Source organism: Thalassophryne amazonica, chromosome 1 (genome assembly GCF_902500255.1).
Source record: "Thalassophryne amazonica chromosome 1, fThaAma1.1, whole genome shotgun sequence".
NCBI lineage: Eukaryota > Metazoa > Chordata > Actinopteri > Batrachoidiformes > Batrachoididae > Thalassophryne > Thalassophryne amazonica.
This window is the reverse complement of record NC_047103.1, coordinates 164398831-164413769: the sequence shown is the minus strand read 5'-3', so window position 1 is coordinate 164413769 and position 14939 is coordinate 164398831. Positions and strand designations below refer to the sequence as shown.

The following is a 14939-nucleotide window of genomic DNA, read 5'->3' as shown; positions in this document are numbered from 1 at the left end:
AACAGTTTTTTTAGTGCCTGCAGCTGAACTGGTTCACTTTTTGGCCAAAAAAGTGAGACGACGGCGGAGAGGGAAACGCGCTGGAGCTCTCGTGCGCCTCAGACAAAGGGGCACGCGTACGCCCCTACCTGGGATATTTCTCTCCAACGTCCGCTCACTCCACAACAAGGTGGATGAGCTGGCACTGCTGATGAATAAGAATAGAGATTTCGCCTCATCTTGTGTACTGTGCTTCACGGAGACATGGTTAAATGCACAGACACCGGACTGCGCGCTCCAACTAGAGGGATTCCAACTCCTCCGCGCAGACAGAGACCAAGCACTCTCTGGTGGAAAAACTAGAGGGGGTGGACTCTGCTTCTATATCAACAACGCCTGGTGCTCCGATGTGACTGTGATCTCCCAACACTGCTGTCCCTCTCTGGAATATCTCCTCATAAACTGCAGACCATTCTACTCTCCACGTGAGTTTAACTCTTTCATACTTTGCTCTGTGTATATTCCACCAAGCGCGGACGTGCGCGAGGCCGAGCGCGCGCTCGCGGATCAGATTATGAGCGTGGAGAGAGACTTTCCGGACTCTCTTATAATTCTCGGTGATTTTAACAAAGGGAATCTCAGTCAGGAATGACCAAAATACAAACAGTTTGTTAAATGCCCGACCAGAGAAGGGAGCACGTTAGATCACTGTTATACGACAGCGAGCGGCGCCTACCGTGCGGTGGCCCGTGCAGCTTTGGGACTCTCAGATCACGTGATGGTCCACTTGATCCCCACGTACAGACAGAGACTTAAACTCTCTAAACCTGTTGTGAGGACGTCTAAAGTGTGGAGCAATGAAGCTGTAGAGGAGCTATGCGCGTGCTTGGCCACCACGGATTGGGATATGTATGAGGCTTCAACAGACAGTCTAGATGACTACACGGACACTGTGACGTCATATATTCATTTCTGTGAAGACAGCATCATCCCACAGCATACCAGGGTGAGATATAACAATGACAAGCCCTGGTTCACACCTAAACTCCAGCAGCTCCGTCAGCAGAAAGAGGTGGCTTTCAGAGAAGGAGACAGAGACAGCTATAGAGGTGCAAAGTACAGATTTAGCAAGGAGGTGGCAAAGGCTAAATCCATGTACAGTTCACGTCTGCAGCAAAGGTTCTCTGCCAACGACTCGGCCTCTGTGTGGAGGGGGTTGAAAGAGATCACCAACTACAAGCCCAAAGCACCTCGTTCTATTGACGACCTCAAGCTGGCCAACGACCTGAACGTCTTCTATTCACGGTTTGAAGACAAGGACTCACACCTCCCCACCCCCCACACAACTGGATATTCAAACACTCTGGACCTCCCCCCTCTCACTGCTGCCCTCCCCACTCCCCCTGTTGCCCTCTCGGTCCAAGAGGAGGATGTGAGGAGACATTTCAAAAGGCTGAATCTATGTAAGGCCCAGGGCCCAGACTGTGTCTCTCCTGCCATCCTGAGACACTGTGCTGATGAGGTGGCCCCAGTCTTCACGGGGATCTTCAACACCTCCCTGGAGTCATGCCATGTTCCAGTCTGTTTCAAGTCCTCAATCATAGTTCCAGTCCCCAAGAAACCACGCGTCACTGGACTTAATGACTACAGGCCTGTGCTCTCACGTCTGTAGTCATGAAGACCTTCGAATGCCTGGTTTTATCCCACCTGAAGTCCATCACCGACCCCCTCCTGGACCCCCTGAAGTTTGCCTACAGAGCCAACAGGTCTGTAGATGATGCCATAAAGCTGGCCCTGCACTCCATCCTGCAGCACCTGGACTCCCCAGGAACCTACGCTAGGATCCTGTTTGTGGACTTCAGCTCTGCATTCAACACCATCCTTCCAGCTTTGCTCCAGGACAAGCTTTCTCTGCTCCACGTGCCCAACTCCACCTGCAGGTGGATCACAGACTTCCTGACGGACCGGAGTCAGCGTGTGAGGCTGGGAAAAAATGTCTCGAACACTCGGGTTCTCAGCACAGGATCTCCACAGGGCTGTGTCCTTTCCCCTCTGCTCTTCTCCCTGTACACTAACTGCTGCACCTCCAGCCACGACTCTGTAAAGCTCATCAAGTTTGCGGATGACACCACCCTCATCGGACTCATTTCGGATGGGGATGAGCCTGCCTACAGGAGGGAGGTGGACCGGCTGGTGACCTGGTGCAGCAGCAACAACTTGGAGCTCAACGCCCAGAAAACAGTGGAGATGATCGTGGACTTCAGGAAAGCCACAGCCCCCCCGCCCTCCCTTGCCCTCACCAACAGCCCCATCACCACTGTGGTCTGTCACCGCTTCCTCGGCACCACCATCACCCAGGACCTCAAGTGGGAGTCAACCATCAGCTCCCTCATCAAGAAGGCCCAGCAGAGGATGTACTTCCTGCGGCAGCTGAAGAAGGTCAAGCTGCCTGTCCAGCTGATGGTGCAGTTCTACACGGCCATCATCGAGTCCATCCTCTGCTCCTCCATCACGGTGTGGTACGCCGGGGCCACAGCCAGGGACAGACACAGACTGCAGCGCATTGTGGCCTCTGCTGAGAAGGTGATCGGCTGTAGCCTTCCATCTCTCCACGACCTACACGTCTCCAGGACTCTGGGCCGAGCAGGTCAGATCACAGCTGACCCTTCTCATCCTGCACACCGTCTGTTCAAACCACTCCCCTCGGGCAGGAGGCTATGGTCCATCCGAACCAGAACCTCCCGCCATAAGAACAGTTTCTTCCCCTCTGCCGTTAGACTCATGAACTCCTCATAACTCAGTCACCTTAAGCTTAACTCCGTCACTTTATCATTTTATCACGGGTCACTTTAGACAGTGTACTTTGGCTTTTAATTGCACTCCTCCCACTGCACTGTTTTTTCTGTTTCTCTGTTTTTCTGTTGCACACAGCCTTTCATATTTCATATTTCTTTTTTTTTCTTAGATTTTATCTTATTTTGACACATATGTTATATTTTATCTTAGCATTTTATCTCTTTTTAATGTTGCACCATTGTACCGAAACAAATTCCTAGTCTGTGAATCCTGTTCACTGGCAATGGCAATAAACTTCTTCTGATTCTGATTCTGATTTGTTATGTTACCGTTACCCATATTTCATCTTCGTGTAGCTCCCAGTCCCCAAGTATTTATGGTCTCATGTCCCTCCGTGGTGTTTTGTATTTTTGTTCGTCACCCCAGGGTCCCTCACTGTTAGGTTACTTCGTCTCACTAGTTTGTGTCATATGTTCACTTTGGATGATTAAAGCACTTTGATTTTTGCATTCTTGTTCCTGGCACCCAAACGTAACAAAAGTGCTGATCAGCTTAAAACTGAACATAAAATAAACCAATCTGAAATATCAATGTTATAAATCCTTCAAAACAAACTTCCTAAAGTCCTGATTCTAACCTTCGATTCAGCAAATTTTCCAATTATTGAACACGAATGGGAAGATGATGACTACTCACTGCATTCTTTGGGATCTCTGTTATATTCAAGTCGAACCTTCTGGTTGGATGTTCTGAACAGTGAGGTCCAATTGACAGTGTTGTAGAAACACAAGCGGCTGTTGTTGAAGATGTAGACATCACCGGCACTGATCTCACCAAGAGACTGGAACTGGAGCGAGGAGATCCAGCGTTGCTTCAGGATCAACAGAGAAATGCCACCTCCACTGCAGGAGAGTGAAGAGCAAAAGAGTCAGAGAAAAGATGACACAATTAGGAAGAAAAAGTGGGAAATGAACAAAAGCAAAGCAAGGTAGAGGAAGAGAAATGATTCAAGAGTAGAAATGAAAGAGAAGAATGACAGTCAAAAATAAAATCAAGGAAGGAGAAAGGAAGGTTACACCGGTATTGAACTGTGCCGGACTACTGCATTCCCTTTGAGTCTGATGGTGCCTCGGAATGGCCACATGTACGTGAACGCAGAATCTGATATCAAAACACAACTAATCAATATTGCATGACAGCAACTCTTCAAAAAGCTTCAGTGCAGAACAACACAGACTGAAGGCTCATTAGCAGCAAATGTGTATGTGAGCACCCAAACGCAGGGAAGAGACAAGGACGAGACAGGAAGTGTGTGTGTGTGTGTGTGTGTGTGTGTGTGTGTGTGTGAGTGAGTGAGTGAGTGAGTGAGTGAGTGAGTGAGTGAGTGAGTGAGAGAGAGAGAGAGAGAGAGAGAGAGAGAGGAGAGAGAGAGAGAGAGAGAGAGAGAGAGAGAGAGAGAGAGAGAGAGAGAGAGCTTTTTGAATATAAACAGGTGAAAATATGTGTGTCATCTGCATAAAGGTTTAGTGAAAGCACTTAAAAAAGGAAAAATTGCAGGGAGGGCAGGATCTGATAATCAATCAGATCCTGCCCAATCAATCAATATATATATATACATATATATATGTATAAAAAAAACACACACAAGTAATAGTACATTTTACTCTGAATTGGATGACTGGGACTGATTTTGTTTTTCATTTTTCATTCCTGATCACAAACTGTGCACTTTGTGTATTGTCTTGCAGTCTGTATAAATGCAGTCAGTATGAGACTCGATGGCTTTGCAGCATCACAGGGATCTTGGTTTTTACTGTTCCAACATGAATCACAGTCCTTCAGGTTTTGTTCCACTTCAAGATTTTTTCCCTAATAGTTTCTCTTACCACTTAAATAATAATTCCCCTGGTGGAAAATGGGACAGTCATCCATTTTGTGGGAGTCTCTTAGGCAAAACTGTGTCATCACTTTAAAAATTGATGCACTATAAAAAAAACAAAGACAAAAACCTCCGTCTTACTCCCTATCGCAGATAAGTTGAAGATCCCACAACACCCAGTCTACATTTCACCCAGTGACATCCAATGCTGCATTTAGTGGAAACTGGGACCTCTGAATATCTGGCCTCAGGTGAGGAGAAATCTACAAAAATGACACCAGAAGCTAGACTTCCAACTTCGTAATCCAGGAAGAATTTCTCAGCCCAAAGTTCTAGTTTTGACATCATTCCCAAAATTAGATTGGTATTTTTTTAAAGATAGTTTTGAGAAAATATGCTGCTTTTGTACTTTTTGTATCATACTACATCTGCTGTTGTCCTGCACATTGCTGTTAAAACAATACATTCTATCATTTGTTAATTTTCTTAGTAAAACATTAGACAACATTGCTTTCTGTCTACAGTTACATGAGCTACATGTCTATTAACAAATCAATTCAAATTTTGAGGTCGGTGGACATGTGTCAAATTTCTTTGTTTGAATGTCTGTTGACAAGCATTTGTTGCTCTTTGAAAAGCAAAAATGCAAACCTCAAGGCCGCCCTTTGTTTCCACTCCCCCACTTTGTACTATGAATGTGTGGAGGTCAAAAGCGATGGAGCATGAGACCAATGGAATATATCTAGAATAAGTACTTCTGGTGCTGATGCGCCACACAAACAGCCTTTGGCAGCATGGTAGCTTAGTGGTTAGCACAGCAAGAAGGTCGTGGGATCGCTTCCCGCCTAGGTCGAAAGGTCGTAAAAAATGATTAAAAAGTTGATCATTAGTGTATGCTCTCCCCTCAGTAGCCTTGATAACATACAGAAAGTCCCCGTGTATTCTCACTGAGCTTTCACCTTTATGATGTCATGACATGATAGCTTATATTTACGTGAGAAATGGCCTCATGTGGGTATATAATTTAGTATACATGGGTATATTTTTGATTACTTTTTTTATTAAACAGCCATGCAATGCTTTGGAATATTGTCATGACCTCATAATATGATGTCATCATGCTGAATTACCTCATAGTCGGTAATTAAAGGTGCTTTCACTGGAATGTAGAAGAACCACAAAATACTCTTAAAAGAGGATGTTAGGCTAGGACGGATAAGTGTTGATGTTCTGTGCAATTTTTCAAAGTTGGGGACTTGGGTTCCCAGTATAGTATTACGGTTTGAATCAGACTGTGCCTACATGAAAGGTTATTAAGGGGCTTTTTTTTTGTGGATAAAAGTCATGGATGAAGTCACATTCATCAAAATGATCCTCGTTAGCCATCCTGAAATCAAATGTTTCATTTTTGAGTACCACTGAATCCAAATGGAACTCATGTTTTCTCTCGTTTCCATCAAAGTCATGCTCTTCATCAGTGTCTGCTACACAAATGTCTGTTTTTTTCAGAACTGCTGTCGTCACTTCCATGGCAATGGCCACATAGAATAGCACAGAACAGACCTGACTTCTTGCAGCCACAGGATCTCTCACAACGGCGTCTACTTGATATCATAATATCTGTCATTTTGAAGCAATCTTGTCTATCAGACAATGACGATACATATACCACTGCAAATAATTAAATGATGAACATGTGTGAAACACTATTTTTGACATCTGTGACATTCATGGCATCATGACGTCATACCAGGAAAAGCTCAAGGAGGATACATGGAGACTTTTAGTATGTTGTTTAGGACAGTTAAAGGATTACATCCAGCAATTTTCAGCTTTCTACTAATTTTTTTCTGACCATGGTCAAAGAATGACCTAATATTACTGGACTATAGGTTCCACCCTGCACTCCAGCATTCTTGTCACTGTGGGTTTCGATTCAATGTTACAGACCTTTGCTGTCATTCTGGATTTGTGTGTTTCGCCTGCCATCTTGGACTCTGTTGGTATGAGAGTTCTGGTTATTGAAAACTACAAGCTTTTTTAAAAAAAATTCCTCTGCTGATGTACCTCTGGAAAGATGGTCACCTTTTGGACTGATAACCCATGGGCCTGTTTGTGGCCATTCAGTTTGTCTGCTGCTGTTAGCTGTTTTGAACTGTCATTATTAAACAATAAAGCCTGTTTTAACTGCCTTTTACTGCAGTTGTCTGCACTGGGGTCTTTGCCAAAACTCGTTACATCACGTTTGCAGTGATGCGCTATAAAAGGAAAATTTGTGTTCTCCATTGCTGGTCATTGCTCCAAATGCATGCCATTGAATCTACAGCTTCAACTTTCAAAATAAGAGTTTTTCTCATTTAAGTGTTTTTTTTTTATTAATACTGTTATTTTATTTTATTTGGCTATTGAGGCCAGATGTTTTTTTGTTTTTTTTGAGAAATCTGTGGCATTTGATGGACTGTATCATTGTGCTTAAGTGCAATAGTTTACTCAAGAGTTGTCGCACATACCTATACAGAGATCGGCCTCCTATAGTTTCCAGGTTGGAAAAAACACCCAAATCTGTCATGTTCTCAGGCCAAAACTGGATGTTGAGATAACCTAAAGGCAAAGTAAGACATCATACAATAATTAGCAAACTTGCTGAAGTAATAATTTTTTAATATGACCACACTGCACAGATAATGACTCCACATTTATAGTACTATGCTCAAGCACAAAAGAGGCAATAAGTGCAAGAGTATAGTAAATGAATAATAGGGTGCAAGGTTTTGACAAAATAGACATGATGCTGGATATACTGAAACTCAAAAGCATCGCAGATTTTGGTTTTAGAGATTTGTCATCTCTAAAGTTCAAGCAAGAACAGATTCCTTTTCTAGGAAATGTAGTCAGAAAAGACAGTACAATGTAATTAAAATAATGGATTTAATATTCTGCACAATTTGTCCGGTTGCACTTGCTTTTAATGACAGATTATATGAAATCAGCATCTGTGGAAATGACATTAAAGGGATCGAGTGGAAAATGTCTGGGATAGAATGGCCATTGCTCTTTGTTACTGCATGGGTTTTCATTATGAAAATGCAGTTTCACTCCATTAGCTGTTTGGCTCAACTGCAAGATGCAGTTTAAAATGACAAAAGGGTACATATACGAGGTATTGCTCATCCCTTATGGCCTTTAATAGCTAAGGAATAAGTGCACACACTTGCATGCACAGAAACACACACCAGAAGAGAATTCACCAGCGCTTCTTGCAGAGACGACCAACAATAAGCAAAACCTTTTTCCACTAGCTTCTTAAAACAGTTCATAACATCTGAGACCAAATAATGCCCAGCCCACAAACACACACATTGTACAAAAATATTGCTTTGTTCAAGGTGTCACCTGTGATCTCTTTCACAGTCCGAAACACGTTGAGACGCTCAGGATCCAGCGGCCCGATGCCGTGATACTTGTCACTAAAAATATGAACAGAAAACAGCAACAGATAATTAACCTTACTATAAGAGCACCCTTAAAAAATGGGCCACTGGATTGTGAATAAGTTGCGACCTTGCAAATGTCCAGTTTGGAAATGCAGCTAAAAAAGTATTACGGTAATTCACTCCGTCTGAAATAAAGGCATGAATCCTTTTAAGAAATCTAAATCCACATACAAATTGTCAGTTTGACAACAAACAGATCTTGTTGGTCTCAGATTCTAACTTACAACATGTCCACCCAGCTTGTTGACATTTTTGGACACCCAGTGGGTGATGTATGATAGAGTCTTTAACAGCGGGGAACCCCGAAATTGTAACTATGGGCTTTTCCTCCATGCTTGACTCCTAAGCAGAACCAAAGTTTGACTGGTTTGTTTCAGTAAAACATGTCACAGTGACACTCCTGTGTCCATAGTTCTCTTGCTAGTCTGGTTAGTGATAAGATATTGTGTATTTACCTCAGATGTATTTTCTGCTTACAAAAATGTCCGTTTAAAAAATAATGATTTAAAAGTGCTCTCATGAATGTTTTTGGATTTATACAGAAAGCCAGCTGTCTAGTCATATTCCCAACACAGTCTCACGTTTTTTGTTTTTTTTTAATGCTCGCGTCACGAAATTATTCAAATTTTCATGACAGGTTTTTTTTTTCTTTAACTCACTACCCACTTACTAACCCAACTAATACCACAAACCCTAACCTTAACCATAATCTAACCCTACTCCTTCCCCCAACCCTAACCATAACTTAACCCTACTCCTTCCCCAACCCTAACCTTAACCGCAATCTAACCCTACGCCTTCCCCCAACCCTAATGAAAACCATAATCTAACCCTAACCCTAACCTTTACTAACCCAACTCCTACCACAAACCCTAACCCTAACCATAATCTAACCCTACTCCTTCCCCCAACCCTAACAATAACCATAATTTAACCCTACTCCTTCCCCAACCCTAACCTTAACCACAATCTAACCCTACTCCTTCCCACAACCCTAACCTTAACCACAATCTAACCCTACTCCTCCCACAACCCTAATGATAACCATAATCTAACCCTAAGCCCCAACCATAACCATAACCTAACCCTACTCCTTCACCCAACCCTAACCTTAACCATAATCTAAACCTACTCCTTCACCCAACCCTAACCGTAACCACAATCTAACCCTACTCATTCCCACAACCCTAATGATAACCATAATCTAACCCTAACCCCCAACCATAACCATAACCTAACCCTACTCCTTCACCCAACCCTAACCTTAACCATAATCTAAACCTACTCCTTCACCCAACCCTAACCTTAACTATAATTTAACCCTACTCCTTCCCACAACCCTAACATAACCATAATTTAACCCTACTCCTTCCCCAACCCTAACCTTAACCACAATCTAACCCTACTCCTTCCCCCAACCATAACCATAACCATAATCTAACCCTACTCCTTCTCCCAACCCTAACCTTAACATAACCCTACTCCTTCCCCCAAGCCTAACCTTAACTATAATTTAACCCTACTCCTTCCCCCAACCCTAACCATAACCATAACCTAACCCTACTCCTTCCCCCAACCCGAACCTTAACTATAATTTAACCCTACTCCTTCCCCCAACCCTAACCATAACCTAACCCTACTCCTTCCACCAACCCTAACCTTAACTATAATTTAACCCTACTCCTTCCCCCAACCCTAACCATAACCTAACCCTACTCCTTCCCCCAACCCTAACCTTAACTATAATTTAACCCTACTCCTTCCCCCAACCCTAACCATAACCTAACCCTACTCCTTCCCCCAACTCTAACCTTAACTATAATTTAACCCTACTCCTTCCCCCAACCCTAACCTTAACCACAATCTAACCCTACTCCTTCCCCCAACCCTAACCTTAACCATAACCTAACCCTACTCCTTCCCCCACCCCTAACCATAACCACCACCGACACCCCACTTCACTTTTAATTTCATGCAGCTGTCACGGAATGTATTAGAATGAATTTGACTCCCGTTATGAAAATGTGGCACTTTCATGACAATATCACAAACCAATAGATTAATGTATATTTCGTGCTGCTGAATCATGACATGCTGTGAGATATGGTAGCATATTCCACCATCCTGGGCTATTTTTTTTTAGCAACCAACCAACGTGCAACACACTATTGTCATGCTATTTTGGCCCCCATAGCCCCACATCAGAGTGGGTGTTTTTTTTTTAGCAATAAGAGACTTGCTGCAATAGAAAGATTAGACAAGATTAGATTGTGTTTTTATAGTGTTCTGCAATCTGCCTCAGAACACTGAAAAATCTGCTTTTTTGATGGCTTTCCTCCCAAACACAGCTATTCTTTTGCGAAGTGGAAATATTCTCTCTATTCTTCTATTAAATATTGTCTTATTGTTCTGACTGTCACATCTGGGACACGTTTAAGGGACTTTGTCCACCTTTCTTTAGGCAAGTTATGGACATTTATCGCAGTGTTATCCATAGTTTCAGTTATGTCCGTGTATTTACATGGCGCTTGCATGCACACATTAAAAGATGCTTCCCCCCCGCCCCCCACAGCGTTGTACTTGAGCGACTTGTAGAGTCCTCAGTATGCATGCGCCAAACAATGTAACATCAGTCTATTAACAGTGAGTTCGACTGTTCAATTCCTGTTTATCATGAGGTCCATTGATGCTCCGCTTCTCCCTGACATCTGACAAATCATTGATACTGTGATTTAAGGAAAGGTTATTTTCAAGAATGTAGCTTAAATCAGTCTGTAATGACTTACTGTACAATGAGTGGAAATTGTGTTTGTTTTGTTGAAGGAAAACATACATTCAAGAGATGCGAAAAGGCAGATAAAACAAGGGAACACTGATCATATTCCATACATCACAAGGAACGTTAGGAAAAAGACAAATAGTGTAAAAAAAATCCAGAATTCAGACAAACTGAAGTCAATAATAACATCTCTATCTGACAAAGCAACTGGTGAGAGGTTATGTAATTTTTACTTTGTAGAACACTTGAGATGTGGAGGCAGTCTGTCAGATGTATTCAAAAAGAGCTTGAAATATTAGTCCTAATGGAGGAAAAGCAATGTGAAAATATTCCTCATTCTAATGTCAAATGTTCAGTTTTAGAAACTTTTGGATTTACACTTTCTTCAAGCCACAGATCTTAAAAAGATGTTGACAGATTTTATATCAAAGAAAGATGACTTCATTCATATTCTCAACCCAGCTTTTGTTGCCACTTTTACATTTGTAGATTTGAAGACAGAACCAACATTTTTGATTCTTCAGCTTATAAGAGTTTTTGTGTTTGTTCGTAGGATCTCAAACGTTTTACGGCACATGCAGTGGGCCGGCCTTTTGTGAGTTCCTGAGCTTAGCAAGAAAACAACAGGTTGTTGAGCATTTTTATTTGGTGCACCCGCTTCATGGAAACGTGGAAAAGCTTCCCGCCTGAACCAAAACAAGACATAAGACTTTTCTGCATAACCAGTATTGTTGGAAAATTCTTTTTTAAAACATATCTAATATTCTTTTCTTCTTTTTTTGTATTTTCTAATTTATTTATCTAACTTTTATTGCTCTGTTTTGATTGTTTGGTGTTTACTGTCTTTTACTTCACTCAAACAAAAAAAAAAAAAGACTCATTGGATGAACTCAATTCAATTATGTTTTAGGATTTCCATCGAATAAATATATGTAGCCCCAACTCAAAAAAGCACATCCATGCAAGATAATTTAATTTAATTTAGTTGGGACTACATATATTTATTAGATGGAAATCCAGTCCAATCAGTCAAATATTTTGAGTGTATTTTGCAAAATACTTTTGATCATTTTAGTGCTAATTAAGGAAATAAACAGTACTTATGTCTGACTAATTTTATTCATATTTTTATAATGACCCATTTAAATGTTATTCATACTTTTATTTTGGGATGGCTCTGGATAAAATGGGATGGAGCACAATGTCTTCATGAATTTAAGTATTTTTTTTACGTATTGTAAGTAAAATAAGTCCTGGAGAAGCTCACAGGCTCTGTGGTCCTGGTGCTTATGGCTGGATTCCCCAGCATGAATCTGTTGAGTCTATCATTTCCCCTGGGTGGGATGCCAGTCCTACACAAGTTATTTCCCCAGCTAAGGTCAGTACCCATTTACTCCTGGGTGGACTGGGACAATGAAGATGAAACGCCTGGTCCAAAGACAGTCAGGTATCATGAGTAGGATTCAAACACAGGTCTATAAATTGGCAGGCCAGCTCCTTATCCACTACTATTTCCTTACTGCAAGTGGACTACTTTATTAATGACTTTTATAAAAAACATTGAACCACATTAGGCATGTTCTAGATTTGATCATATTAAATTGGGGTGAAGAGACATGAAGTGGAATGTTATTAAATGTTAAAGTCAGAGAGATAAAAAGTTGGACTACCAATATGTAGACATGGGTTCAATTCCCAGTCATGCTACCCATCTTTGCCCTTCGACAAAACACTTTATCTGCATTGTCCCAGTCCACTCACATGTAAATGGATGTCAAAGTAACCTGTCTCCCAGGCAAGGGGGTTACAGACTCTGGGGATAAACACCAGCACCAGTGGGCCTCAGCAATTTTTATAAAACTTTGTGAAAAAATTAGAATGGGTGTAGAACAGGTAACAAGCCATTTTGAGACAGATCTGCCTCAAGAGGATTCTGGAAATGGTCACCTCAGTTAAAACCAGTGTGGTCTCAAGAAAAAATCCAGTAAAATAAAATCCAGTAGATATTTTAATATTACGAAAAATAGCATTTTGCTAATGATCTGAATTGTAAAGTTGGGAACAGGTGTGCATGAGAATTATTAGTTTAAAGACTTTCTTACAGAACAAGAATTGATTAGAAACAACTGAACATTACTAAAAACAAGAAGGTTTAATGTTTTCAGAAGAATGCAGAAGTCTCACTGATATTTTCTTGTATCACATGCGAGCTCTGAGATTCATCACTTACCCATTAATGCCAGTAATGAGGAAGATGAGGTTGCCGTTTATCTTGGTGCAGTTGACAAATTTGTCAATATTGCTGGCGTCCACGGTTTGAGCCGTCTGCAGGCTGCCTGTACCGATGCCGTCACACACTGAGAAAATAAAGTCAAATGCACCATTTATATTGAAAATAATCAACATTTAGCTTCAGCTGTGAACAAAACATCTGCTGCAAACCCAAAGCCTCGCTGCACAGTTAAAACCTCATCTTGAGAAAAACACCACTAGCCATTTGTCACTTTGACTCTGGTTTATTTAAAAACAAACAAACAAACAAACAATAAAACAAAACCCTAAGCTTTTATTAATATTCCTCCTTTGCTGGGGCCACAGCTCCTCTCCATGCATTGGAATTCTTTTGATAAAAGCACGGCCCAATCTACACCATATAATGAATTCATTACATCTACATTAATTACACTTGCAGTCTAGTATAAGCCAAGTTTTTTTTTCTGACAGAGGCGGCGGAGGGGATGATGAATAAGGCTGGCATTAGGTGGTGTAACCAGTTTTTGATAGTGATTTATATCAGCCAATTCTATAGCTGAAATGTTAATTTGTTATCATTTCCCACAGTTCCTTGGGCTATCCCTCATTAACCCCTCCCCACTGCGTGACGGTGTAATCAAGAGATTAGCCAATCAGCGGGTGCCTCGCCACATATATGCAGTCCGGAGAACGACACTGTTGTCTGCTTTCCAAATGGAAAGGGCAGATCAGTTACAATGTGGGGACAAAATTAAAATGCTAATTGTTTGCATTGAGAGATCCTTTAATTTCACATAACTTTTTTGGCATTTAGCTGACAGTCGTGCAAACTGATTTGCAATTAGCCAGCAGGTATGAGCAGTTTGTTGTTGGCTAAACATGTTGATTTTTGTGAAGACCAAACATATATCGGTTGTCCCAAAAAATATGCAACATTTTATCAGCAAAGAAATCAAAGCATATGTCTAGGAAATAAATTTATGGCTGGATAGAAAGCTGAAAGGTTGAAGTTTTTCATACCAATGTCAATATTGGCCCTGCATTTTGTCAGTCTAGCATAAAGTCGCTGCACCTGTTTGACACTCCTGGTCTGGTGCCAAAACTCAATAATTTTTGTTCGCTGTAGTATGGTTAATCTTGGCATTTTCCTGAGTCTTGCTTGGCATCAACATAAACTTCAGGGTCTCTGCAAGTAAAAAAGAAACACAAGTGATTAAGTTTGTAGCATTTAAGGGTCAAACCGAGTGTTTAAATGTATATTTTTTTGGGACACCCTATATATATATATATATATATATATGTGTGTGTGTGTGTGTGTGTGTTTGAGGGTTCGGCACAGTATCTTAGCTGTTTCTAGGACTGCACTCTTCTGGACAAAGACCTCTGATGTTGTACCTGGAATCTACTGGAGCCACTCTTCCAATCTGGGGGTTTAGAGCTCCTATAGCTCCTTTTACCACTGGGACCACCTTGGACTTTACCTTCCACATCTTCTCCAGTTGCTCCTTTAGTCCTTGGTATTTCGCTATTTTCTTGTGCTCCTTCTTTCTGATGTTGCTGTCAGCTGACATTGCCACATCGATCCCAACTGTGTCTTCTTTCCCTTATCAACCACCGCTATGTCTGGTTGGTTGGCCGGCCAGCAGCTGCTTGTCTGTCGGGAATTTGAAGTCCCACAGGACCTTAGCCCTGTCATTCTCAACTGCCTTTGGTGGAGTTTCCCATCAGGACTTGGAAACTTCTAATCCGCATAAGGCAC

At 41.7% G+C, this 14939-nt stretch overlaps 1 protein-coding gene across 1 annotated transcript in view; it reads right to left on the bottom strand.

The window, feature by feature from the left end:
* The window catches only part of LOC117517414 (receptor tyrosine-protein kinase erbB-4-like), an 886935-nt gene that overhangs the window by 247540 nt on the left and 624456 nt on the right, over window positions 1–14939 (bottom strand). Inside the window, exons 9-12 of the mRNA XM_034178423.1 lie at window positions 13158–13284; window positions 8048–8121; window positions 7165–7255; window positions 3472–3677 (exon numbers count right to left, since the gene is read on the bottom strand). Coding sequence (XP_034034314.1) covers window positions 3472–3677; window positions 7165–7255; window positions 8048–8121; window positions 13158–13284 — 498 coding nt within the window. The remainder of the gene's footprint in view (window positions 1–3471; window positions 3678–7164; window positions 7256–8047; window positions 8122–13157; window positions 13285–14939) is intronic.